The sequence below is a fragment of the Mobula birostris genome, chromosome 2, assembly GCF_030028105.1.
Source record: "Mobula birostris isolate sMobBir1 chromosome 2, sMobBir1.hap1, whole genome shotgun sequence".
NCBI classification, from domain to species: domain Eukaryota; kingdom Metazoa; phylum Chordata; class Chondrichthyes; order Myliobatiformes; family Myliobatidae; genus Mobula; species Mobula birostris.
In genome coordinates this window covers 52,739,983-52,753,071 of record NC_092371.1, presented here as the reverse complement: position 1 = coordinate 52,753,071, position 13,089 = coordinate 52,739,983, and the positions used below count along the sequence as shown (strand labels likewise).

The 13,089-nt window shown below is 37.7% G+C and overlaps 1 protein-coding gene across 3 annotated transcripts in view; it reads right to left on the bottom strand.

Annotated features, from left to right (window-relative positions):
• samd10b (sterile alpha motif domain containing 10b) overlaps positions 1 to 13,089 on the bottom strand; it is a 118,197-nt gene that overhangs the window by 90,515 nt on the left and 14,593 nt on the right. For 2 of the 3 annotated variants that reach the window (XM_072276997.1, XM_072277018.1), the window contains exon 2: positions 12,167 to 12,345. In XM_072276997.1, the coding sequence (XP_072133098.1) occupies positions 12,167 to 12,345 (179 nt within the window). The remainder of the gene's footprint in view (positions 1 to 12,166; positions 12,346 to 13,089) is intronic. The other variant, XM_072277007.1, reaches the window with a different exon arrangement.

Below are 13,089 nucleotides of genomic sequence, written 5' to 3'. Positions count from 1 at the left end.
GCTGATTTGGAAAGGTTGGCATGAGCTGAAACGTGGCCTGGCCCTGGGCTTATTGATGTGACAGGACCCAGATCCTAGTGTGAGGAATGACCCGATGTTTGGATGATTTAAACGCCAGGCCAAGTGGATTGAAAAGGCAGGATGTTGGGACCGGAGGCGCGCGTCGGGCCAGTTCTGCTCGCTGCACCACAACATTTACTCTGCTCTTCACTGCGCTGAGGCTGAGGCTCAGAGCCTGCTCCAGACTCCGTGACGTCTTACTCCACTATGTGCGGAACTGAGGCTGAAACTGTGGACCTGCTCTGGCTGCTCCAGCCTTCCTGTCTGAAGACTCATGTTTGTCCTAAATGCCATTTGCTTACTTTCATTTTGTTTTTTTTCTCTGCACATTGAATATATATGTCTTTTTTTTAATGGGTTCTTTTGAGTTTCTTGTTTTGTAGCTGACAATAGACAATAGGTGCAGGAGTAGACCATTTGGCCCTTCAAGCCAGCACCGCCATTCACTGTGATCATGGCTGATCATCCACAATCAGTATCCAGTTCCTGCCTTATCCCCATAACCTTTGATTCTGCTATCTTTAAGAACTCTATCCACCTCTTTCTTGAAAACATCCAGAGACTTAGCCTCCACTGCCTTCTGGGGCACAGCATTCCACATATCCACCACTCTCGGGGTGAAAAAGTTTTTCCTCAACTCGGTTCTAAATGGCCTACCCTTTATTCTTAAACTGTGGCCTCTGGTTCTGGACTCACCCATCAGCAGGAACGTGCTTCCTGCCTCCAGCGTGTCCAATCCCTTAATAATCTTATATGTTTCAATCAGATCCCCTCTCCAGTGTATACAAGCCCAGTTGCTCCAATCCTTCGACATATGACAGTCCTGCCATCCCGGAAATTAACCTCGTGAACCTACGCTGCACTCCCTCAATAGCAAGAATGTCCTTCCTCAAATTTGGAGGCCAAAACTGCACACAACACTCCAGGTGTGGTCTCACCAGGGCCCTGTACAGCTGCAGAAGGACCTCTTTGCTCCTATACTCTACTCCCCTTGTTATGAAGGCCAGCATGCCATCAGCTTTCTTCACTGTCTGCTGTACTTGCAGGCTTGCTTTCAGTGACTGATGTACAAGAAAACCTAGATCTCATTGTACTTCCCCTTTCCTACCTTGACTCTATTTAGATAATAATCTGCCTTCCTGTTCTTACCAAAAGTGGATAACCTCACATTTATCCACATTAAACTGCTTCTGCCATGCATCCGCTCACTAATCCAGCCTGTCCAAGTCACCCTGCATTCTCATAACATCCTCCTCACATTTTACACTGCCACCCAGCTTGTAAGGAGACGAATCTCAACTTTAAACTTTGAACATTGAACTTTGGTCACGATAAATAGCCCCTTGATTAGGGAAGGTTTAAATTGGGGATTGCTGGCAGCATAGCTCATAGCAGCCAGAAGGTTCTGTTTCATACGATATCCCTTAATACTAAATAGATAAATAATAAACAGAAATTGCAAACTAAAAATGCAGTTATATCGCAATCGTACAAAAATGCAGTCAGGCTTTCCATTAATTTATTTCAGTATTGTAAATAAAATAATTCAAGTGAAATCACATTTAAGTGGTTCATAATGTCACAGTCAAAGAATCCTCTTTCCACCTTTGGAACTTTACTTATGTGTCCATTTCTATTTGATACTCAAACTAACAATGACTGTGTATAAAGTCAGCTACTACTCAATCTGAATTGAAGTTGACCACACCTTAGGAGTTCCACAAACATGAATAATTTTAATCTCTCTACATCTAATTTTTTGATTGAATCAAGTTACACCTGACACCCATACTATTACTAATCAACAGTCAGCTTTGGGGAAGTGACGGTAATGGTACATCTATTGATTTATTTCATAGTTAGTTATGGGAAAACAGACTTAGAACCAGAAGAAAATTATGAAGAAATAAATGCAACCACGAGAAAATCTGCAGATGCTGGAAATTCAAGCAACACACACAAAATGCTAGTGGAACACAGCAGGCCAGGCAGCATCTATAGGAAGAAGTACTGTCAACGTTTCGGGTCTCAAAACTTCTTCCTATAGATGCTGCTTGGCCTGCTGCGTTCCACCAGCATTTTGTGTGTGTTGTATGAAGAAATAAATCCTGGTCCAGGAAAATTTTTAGTCAAGCTGCAGAGTCTTGTTGAACAGAAAAACGCCAGAACTTGATAACAATCTGATAACCAGTAATATTCTTCTGTTTGTAGAGTAAATGAGATGAATTATAGACTGAAAGTAAGACATGGGTAATAATAGCTCAAAGTGATGTGAATGAAATCTTAATGATTCTCATGGAATACAATGTGATAAAATATGTCAGTTGTTTTCCTTGACTCATGAAATGGTACCAAGATAAAGAAATACGACAGCCATAAAGAGCTAATGGGGAGATTGTAAAATATATTTATGAAGGGAATGTGACATCACAGAATTCTCAGTCACAAAAAGATAAGCTGAAGCATCATCTATAAATTCTTTATAAATGGAAAAAGATGCATATAAAAGCAAAATATGAAACGATGTGAAAAGAAAAAGAGCTCAGGATTAGATAAAACAGCTAGAAGGAAAGTATTACTAACCATGCTCCAGTAGTGCAAAGCTGTATGATTATAAGAATTTTCTTCCCTTCTGAGAAAAGGAGAGAACTTACTATAACGCAACATTTTCTTGTGTAAAATACTGTGCTTCTTCTTAAACCATGGAAATGATGAGTTTATTTCAACAGGATTTTATGCATTTAAGGTTTAGTTTAAAAATAAAAAATATTCAAATGTGCTTTAAGGATTTTGCTTTTGTATGGACTCTAAAATTATAGGGAAATAAAACATTATTTAAATTGCTTCTGATGATTTAAATTAGAATTTATTGATTGGTGAAGTCAGAAACCATGTATCAATTTGGATTAAGGTCAGTCCTTCTTGTACCAGTGTCAAGTCAACATGCAAAGAGATATTAAAAAATTGTATTTCTCTCATGAAAGACTTATCAAAGACCTCATGAATAGTGTTCATGAGTAGCATGAATGTTCTAGTAGTTCTGTTGTGGCAGGTTTTAGAGACAGCTAATCCAAGCAAAGAAAAGAAAATCAATTCTTTCACGGAGCACTTGTATCTACAGGCTTATTATATAAACAACAAAGCTCTGTGCAGGCAATAACTAAGCCACAGCAAAGGCACTGATTCTGCTGGAACAGAGCGCTAATAGCATCATCCATTATTTACAATTGCTTGTCTGTGTTTAGATCTTAATTGTTTTATGAACAAAGATATTGGAAACATAGTTGCAAAGCGAACTGGAAGGGAAGTGAGGTACTTGGAAACGTGATACACAAAAGGGTAACAAATGTATCTCTTAATTAATGAAATGACTGAAAACAGTGAATCAGTGAATCAAATTTATTGAACAAAAAGAGAAATAAGGAGGGACAAAGATGTGTGTGTGTGTGTGTGAGAGAGAGAGAGAGAGAGATATGAGAATACACAACCTCACAACCAGAAACTTTTAAAAATGTTGCTTTAGGTACTTTTTTAAACATCCTAAAAATATTTATAAACTAAAGTAACAAAGCCTATACATGTCCTCTTTCTGGGTTAGAGAGCAATCATTAACACTTACATTACTTGAAAGACATTTTTTGTTAATCATCACTGGACTTAAATATTCTTTTGTCTATTGTGGTAGAGGTTAAAGCCTCTTTATGAGACAACTTCAAGAAGATCATGATAAAATTTATAGTGCTTTATCTTTACCGCTATGAATTATATATTAGACATGTTTGTTTTGCACTGTATAAATCTCTTTTTTGCTCGTGGGTTTTTTTGTTGTATTGTAGAAACATAAAAAAAAATAATAAAATAAAATTTATAATGGAGCAGAGAAAATCAGCAGCAAATTCTGGTGCTCCCTGATTCATGTTATCCTTGCCACATTCACCAACTGATTTGTATATGAATAATGCCATGCAGGATTTGGATTCTATAGTTTAAGTGAAGTCTGGATCATTATGTGAGAGGTGGCTTGCTCTCCTTTCTATAGGCAAGGCAATGCAAAATTCATAAAGCACCATTAACTACTACAAATAAACCAGGGTGTCTGTTCAGCACACACACAAAATGCTGGAAGAATTCAGCAGGTCAGACAGCAATAAATGAATAAACAGATGATGTTTTGGGGCCAAGACCCTCTTCATGAAGATGCTCACTGGCCTCTTTATAGGTACGCCTGTACACCTGCTCGATAATGCAAATAACTAATCAGCCAATCATGTGGCAGCAAGTCAATGCATAAAAGCATGCCAGATATGCTGAAAAGATTCCGTTGATATTCAGAGCAAAGATCAGAATGGGGAAGAAGTGTGATCTCAGTGACTTTGATCATGGAATGATTGTAGGTGAGAGATATGCTGGTTTGAGTATCTCAGACTGCTGATCTCATGGGATTTTCACATATAACGGTCTCTAGAGAATGGTGTGAAGAACAAAAACACATCCACTGAGCGGCAGTTCTGTGGGTGAAATTGCCTTGTTAAAGAGAGATCAGAGGAGAATGGCCAGACTGGCTCAACCTGACAGGAAGGCAATAGTAACTCAGATGACTATACATTACCACAGTGGTGTGCAGAAGAGCATCTCCGAATGCTCAACTGCTGCCATCAAGTAGAAGGTACAAATGCCTCAGGACTCGACCCACCAGGTTCAGGAACAGTTACTACCCCTCAATGACCAGGTTCTTGAACAAAATACACTCATTCTATTTCTGGCGTGCCCACAGCTGATGGTCTCAGTTTAAGGACTCTTTTCCATGTTATATCATACTCATTATTATTGCTACTTATTTATATTTGTATTTGCACAGTTTGTTTATAGTTACTGTTCTATAGATTTGCTAAGTATGCTGGCAGAGAAAGAATCTCAGGGTTGTATGCAGTGACATGTACACACTCCGATAATGAATTGAACTTTGAACTTTGAACAACAGGTCAATCCTTGAAGTGGATGTGCCACTGCAGCAGAAGACCACACCATGTTTCACCCATGTGGCTTCTTTATTAGCTAATCTCCTGTACCTAATAAAGTGTCCACTGAGTGTATATCCTAATACAACCATGTTTTTCTGCCAAACTTATATCCATAGAAATAAAAATCTGAAAAAACAAGGAGGCATATAATATGAATTCCGGAGCCCTTAAGCTACATTTTATGCATAGAGATCCATTAATTTTCTTCCAATTCAGTTGTGCTCAGAGCTGTGGCTGTCTCAGATTCCAATATATATTGTTATAATCAGATAGCTTGCCATGTATTGCAGCAACGTGACTAAGTTTTAGTGTGAAGGGTTCCAAAAGCCCTGTTTAAGATGTTGATTTGTCTTCCTCCAAAATCATTGCACCATTCCTTGGATTCAAGCATGTGGAGAATGCATTGAGTAAGTGTCTTGTTTCCACTCGTACTTTGTTGAATTACAGAGTTGTTCCAGTATAATTGATAGTTGAAAAAAAAAACTATTACATCTAGTCCATGTAATTTGACTGGCACAAGGGAGACAGTGTATATAATGAATATCATTTCAGCAGCTCCAAGAAATAGAATAAATAGTGTTCAGGTAAAAACAAAAACAAAACAATTTAATGTAGTCACTGGTGCTGAATAAATCAATTATTATTATGACTTGAGTATGAATTTGATATTGACTAAATGGCACACATTACATAGTTTCATCTGTACCAAAAGTTTCATTTGTACGTTTTTAAAACAAATAATTAAACAAGCATCTGATTGACATTGATGCACTACCACAATGTTAGTTAGTATATCGTTTTTTTCTCTCTCTGATAACAGTCCTCATCCATCACTCTGAATTTGTTAATACTATTGCCATACAGTAAGCTGTATCTAATTTAGCATGTTGATTTGCTTGCCTTATTCAACAGAAAATTCTCTTGGCTTTGAGAAGACAATGGGCTGATGCTTCATTCCAGTTTCTTGGTATCAGCAACCTACTAACAAGGTTGGGCATGTTATTTCCTGAGCCATCGTGGATACAGAGAGGAACCATATGTCAAAAGTGCTGTTCTTTAGTCTCAGCATTCTTTCAGTCATAGCAATGCCATTGCTGCATTGGGAAGATAACACTCAAAATACAGCTCTGGAGACTTGAGTATCAAAATACAAGGTGAAGGAGCACCAAGCTGTTAGAGCTGCTAACTCTAGTTCGATATTTTTAACCAAGGTCTTGTCTGTTCTCTCAGATGAGATTTAAACACTGCAATGTCAGGGTTTCATAGAAGAACAGGAGAGTTTTCTCCAATATCTTGGCTAATATTTAGTCCTTGAGGAATAACAAACGAGTGATGTCCTGTTTGTCATCACATTGTTGTTTCTGAGCAGATGTGATGCACAAATTATTGGCTGCATTTTCAATGATTGCAAAGGTGACTGCACTTCTCAAATTATTTCATTCAGACCAAAAATGTAAAAGATACTATGTATAAATTCAGCTTTTCTATTTCTTCCTGAGACTTTTGAAATTTAAACCTGGTGCCAATTCGTTCTCAAGAAACTCTAAAAATATGACATAATTCAAAGTATATCCCAATATCCTGTTTAGTGCATTCCTCAGTCAACATCTAAAACAGATCATTCAATCATTATTTTTAACTGTGCCACGTTTCTATGCATAAATTAGTTTCTATATTTCCCACATTATAATGACTACTTTTCAAAGATACTAACTTGATACCATGGGACACTCATTGGTTTTTGGAAGGCAAAGGACGTGCAACTACTATAAATTGACCAGAGTAATTGATGGACTACAGACAGTTCGTTTGGCAGTTACTGATTTATAATCTGTTCTAACTACCTTATTGTTTTTAAGACCATAAGACCATAATATATAGAAGCAGAATTAGGCCATTTGGCCCATCGAGTCTGCTCCACCATCTCATCATGGCTGATCCATTTTTCCTCTCAGCCCCAGTCTCCTCCCTTCTCGCTGTATCCCTTCATGCCCTGACCTATCAAGAATATATCAACCTCTGCCTTAAATATACATAAAGACTTGGCCTCCACGGCTGCCTGTGTCACCAAATTCCACAGATTCACCACTCACTGGTCCTCCTCACTTCCATTCTAAAAGGATGCCCCTCTATTCTGAGACTGTAACCTCTGGTCCTAGACTCTCCCACCATAGGAAACATTCTCTCCACATCCACTCTATTAAGATCTTTCAACATTCGATATGTTTCAACTAGGTCACCCCTCTATACATTAACATTTCTGAAAATGTATTTCTTGCATACTTAAATATAGTGTACTCTAAGTTTGGAATAATTTTCGAGATTTCCTATAAGCCAGCGGTCCCCAACCACCGGGCCATGAGGAGACGATATGGGTCAGCTGCACCTTTCCTCATTCCGTCACGCACTGTTGAACTTGAACATAGGGTTGCCAACTGTCCTGTATTTGCCGGGACATCCCGTTTATCGGGCTAAATTGGTTTGTCCCATACGGGACCACCCTTGTCCCGTATTTCCGCCGCTAAGGTACGACGTTGTATGAAACCTTTCATGCCAAAGTGGTGTAAAGCGAAAAAGCAATTACCATTAATTTATATGGGAAAAATTTTTGAGCGTTCCCAGATCCAAATAATAACCTACCAAATCATACCAAAGAACACATAAAACCTAAAATAACACTAACATATAGTAAAAGCAGGAATGATATGATAAATACACAGCTTATATAAAGTAGGAATAATGTATGTACAGTGTAGTCAGGAAGATTAAGCCAAAACCGATTTGTGGAAAAAAAAATTGACACGTACATGCATGTGCACGTCACGCATGCGCACACAGGTGCCAGCGCAAGGCTTCATGGTCATGATAGTCCTTCTCGGGGTAAACGCAAGTGTCCTGTATTTGACTGCTACTTTTACCCCTTATTTGGGAGTGAGAAAGTTGGCAACCCTAACTGTAAAAGGCATGTTGAGGTGAGTTTAACCCTACTTGAACACCTCCCCCCTCTGGTCGGCTGGTCCACAAGAATATTGTCAATATTAAACCAGTCCACAGTGCAAAAAAGGTTGGGGACCCCTGCTATAAGCAGCCTTCTTAAGTGATTTTATTCAATTCAGCAAAACCTGAAATTTCATTATGAACTGATCTACTGATCTACAAAGCTGGCTTCCTAACTTTGAACAGTAGGGTTCTTAATAGAAATAACCATATGTTAGCATTCAAATCATTTTTACCTGATGGATTCCCAGTAGAATTTAATCCTTATTACAAAGTACAGAGTTGAATATTTGTAAAGAAAAGAAAATCTAGCTAACTGATTGATCAGAAGTTTGTGGGCAACACACAAGCCAATTATAACAGCTACTAATATCAATTATTCTGTAGAGTGTCAACTAATCAGCACAGACCTCAAAGTAGAGAAACAGTTTGAGTATATTTCGATGCAAAAGGTAACTTAATTTTTCTCACAAAAATATTCTATCAGCTCAGTAACTCAAAATTGTGGCATTCATTGATAGATGAATAGTTCCGATAACTTTATAAATAAAACTACCACAAATTTAGATGTCATGATCATGCATTTTGTATTTCTAAGTATATTGCTGACTATTCCCAATTTAAGCGTAATATTTATAGTAAAAGGTCAGAATCTTATCAATGTTAGGAACAAGCATAAAAGGAGATAATTTTCAGAATCAAGAAAACATCTGCAGGTGCTGGAATTCCAAAGCAACACACACAAAATGCTGAAGGAACTCAGCAAGCCAGGCAGCATCTATGGAAAAGAGAAAACAGTTGACGTTTCAGGCTGAGACCCTGCATCAAGACTGGATGAAGGGTCTCGGCCCGAAATGTCGACTGTTTTCTCTTATCCATACCTGATGCCTGGCCCGCTGAGTTCCTTCAGCATTTTGTGTGTGTTGCTTCTAATTTTCAGAATGCTCCTCTGAGAAGAATAAACCTGTGTCTAATATGCTTTCATAAGATGCCACATAGAACAGGGAAATCATAATAAGCAGCTAAAATTCAATAGCATGTGAATTGGATGGTTAAAAACAATGCTACTTCAATCTCATCAGTCTCCCAGTGGGCAGATTAGTTAAAATTGCCACCATTGAACAAAATTATATATTTCAATGTGTATGCCATGTTGAAATTGGAATCTCAATGCATATAATAATTTCTCTTGCACTTAAAAGATATTGGCCATTTCATTTACAAGGTTAAGCTGCGTTGCAAATTATTGAATGCAATCCTTTATGCACCTTATTACACTAAATATAAAGTTCTAAGGTCTAACAAAAAAGGTAACGACTCACCAGAAGCATAATATGCTAAATTGCTTCAATTATTACTTCTGCATTGGACTTTGACATCTTGGCTAAAAGAATAATTAAAATCTACCTGGATTCATTTTGTGATATCGCTGATTAGTAGCTTCTGGTGACTAATGATAGAGTGACAGCCAGGAATTGGGGAAATTGGAATAATGCATTTTTTCAGATGTTTCAATATATTTAGGGCACAGCAGTATAGTTACTTAGTTTGTTTAGATTAAATATTCAGATTTAACCACCTTAATTTATATCAGAATCCTTAAGCCAATTTTGTTACAAATTTACATGAAAAATTTCACAGATTCTTCAGACAGACTTTGGTGGTGTTATCATACCAAATAGCAAATTTCTTGCCAGGATATGGTTGTGCTAGCTAAGCCAGATATTTTTTTCATCATTTCCAGCTGCCTTATATTTTCCTGTACTTTCTCAAGGATACTACTGAACAGTTTGGAATAGGTAGTTAAGTTTCACGTTGAGATTATTGTTAAATGTCATGGTAGCATTCCTGTACACACGTCAGTACCTAACAGAACTGCACTATTGAAGAAATACTACATTGCTGGAGGAGCTGCTTTTCAGATAATCCACTGGGCCAGAACTTGTCAGCAGCACATACACCAAGTACTGGCTGTCTGCATACTTGTGAGGTTGTCCATAAATTACTGGGCATACTAGTAAATATAACGTGTTCCTCTAGGGCAGGGGTTCCCAACCTTTTTAGTGTCATGGACCAATGCCATTAAGCAAGGGGTCCATGGACCTCAGCTTGGAAACTCCTGCTCTTGGGCATTCTCCAGAAAATTCTTTTTGCCCAGAGATGGGTTTAAGATGTTTGGCTGAAGGTAGGATTAGAGTTGAAAACACTGAGGGCCAGGAATGAGGGTAGATTTTGACTGGCTATGACATAAATAGAATAAAATATGCATGGACAGCAGGTCAGTGTAACCTTAGTGTTGTTGCCAATGGCCTTAACAGTATTTCTTTTGACCTGTGGCAAGTCTATGCCCCTATCCTTCATGAATAACAAAGACTTAGTGTAATTACTTTTGTGAGTTTAGTGCTATTAATTTGCTGGTAAGTATCGCACAATAGCCTAAATAGATTCTTGTGTGTGGTAGCAAGCCTTTGCGTGACATAATACCATTATGTGGAGAGGATGTGGAGTTCCTCCCCTGGCTCAGCCAGTGAACAAACCAATGAAGGTCTTGACCATTACTGAATACTCTTGCCAGTCAGTAACATACAAAACATCTAAAAACTGTATTGTCAATTAAACAATTTAAATTTTAAGAAATAAGTTTTAATTTTTAAACAAAGCCAATGCATCAAAAAAGCACAAAACTTACCAGTTCACAAATCATGATATCTTATAAATTCCCATCTAATATTACATCTTTCCAATTGCCCTGAGAACAAAAACTTCATTATAATTTTCTCAGAGCCAAAGGACATGGCATTTTCACTATTGCTGCAACATGAATACTGTTGATTAAAATCGAAGAATGAATGCAGGCTTTTGACAAGTTCAATGTTCTCAAAGAAATCCTGCAATCATGTAAATTCAGTACAATGTAATTCTGTGCATCTGGCAAACAGGAACAAGGGTTCAAGATAGAAGAGTACATGGAGACTCACTGAAATAGACTAATTCTTATATCTCAAAAGCCCATTTACTTTCAGTTGCAGAAAAAGAAATCTACAAAAGTGAATGACTTACTGGTGAAGACATTGGGATAATAGGGAAAAAGATTGATTTAAAATTAGCCTCCAGAACACTAGAAAGTGAAGTAACAGTACTCACAAATGGAACAGTGAGATTATCAATGACCAATTTAGTCATCGAGACAAAGAAATACGAGATATCATGCAATTCTGGTGAATTACTGGACTTTAAGAATTAAACCATCTATACTGCTGGTAGAGTTTTTGTGGGTTGGAAATGTGTTTTATACTTCTAAGTCTTAGTTACTGTCCATTAGAATTTAAAGTGGACTTCAATATTGCAGTCCTTCAAATCTGAATGAACTTTGGCTGTTTTATGACAACCACAAAAGTGTTCCAAGTGCAGAGATTTGTCGTTGACAGTCTCTCGTTCTGTGAAGCCAATCAAACCAAAGTATAGCCCAGCTTAAAGAAAAACATCTGAAAAAATGCACAAATACCTTTTATCTTCAGAATCTGGCAAAGGAACGTAGACTGCATTTGAATCAATGTGGCATTTGTTCAGAATTAAGATCAAAAATTTAAGGAAAAAGAAGTGACTACAACAGCCTTTGAAGGCTGCTATATTTCAGATTAGTTCAAAACTCTGCAGGATAAGTAGTCAGATTAACTGAATTATAAGAAACAAAAGGGGGACAAACCAAAAGAAATGACAAATGCAGCAATTTATTAAAAAGTTAGGAAATAAAGAGAAAAAGCAATATAGACCAGGACAGCAAAGAAGGAATAGAGAACATACTTAAAAAAAAAGGGTTAAAATGACCGCACATCACAAATGTGTAAATAAAAGATTGAACAAGACACAGAAAGAGGCTATGAAAGAACTCGATAAAGTAAAGGATGGAGAAAGACTGAAGGGTATGGGAAAGAGATGAAAAAAGGCAGTAATATTTTAAAGCCGTCTCCAGTATTTTATCAATATTACTTGTTTTTGTAAATTTCAAACAAAATTGAGTAAGGAAATCTTTATTGCATCTGTGTCAAAGAAGAAACAGCATAAATGATAAATATCATTCCAAGTACCTGAAAATGTTCAATTCCTGGCTGCTGTAAGAGTTTTATGTTGCTGCCTCCAGATGTCTGTTGACCTCCCCCATCATTCCAGGCAGGGTTATCGGTTTCATCTTGCAGGCCACAGTTTAATTCATCATTTGACACACTTTGATCCAGGGCATTTCGACAAAAGCTGAAATGGGAAGCTGCTGGAAATTGAAGGGAAGGTGAATGGATGAATTAATGAGGAAGAGCTTCACCTTCATCCACACACAGAAAGAGCAATTGCTTCACAACCAACAACTAATTAATTTAACAGTTTAAACTCTACTGTTGAAATTAAGCAACACCTCCTTTGCAGCATCTTGCCCATGAGGCCAATGGAGACACAACTTTGTCCTGGAGTTCCTCTGCTACATTCCAAGAACAATAACTAATGACTTCTAAGTTAACATGTGTGAATGTCAACAGACAACAAAATTCAATTTGACTTTACAGTACTGTCAAATACAAAATAATCTGCAGATGCTGGAGTCAAAGCAACACGCACAACACACTGGAGGAACTCAGCAGGTCGGGCAGCATCCGTGGAAACAGACATTCAATGTTTCGGACCAGTTGAGTCCGAATAAGGAGTAGGCCATTTAGAACGGAGTTGAGGAAAAACTTTTTCACACAGAAAGTTGTGGATCTGTAGAATGATCTGCCTCAGAGGGCAGTGGAGGCCAATTCTCCAGATGCTTTCAAGAAAGAGTTAGATAGAGCTCTTAAAGATAGCGGAGTCAAAGGATATGGGGAGAAGGCAGGAACAGGATACTGATTGTGGATGATCAACCAGGATCACAGTGAATGGCAGTGCTGGCTTGAAGGGCCGAATGGCCTACTCCTGCACCTATTGTATATTGTCTATTATCTTGTTTCGTATTTTAAAAGTAGGTTACTTGATTAATGTA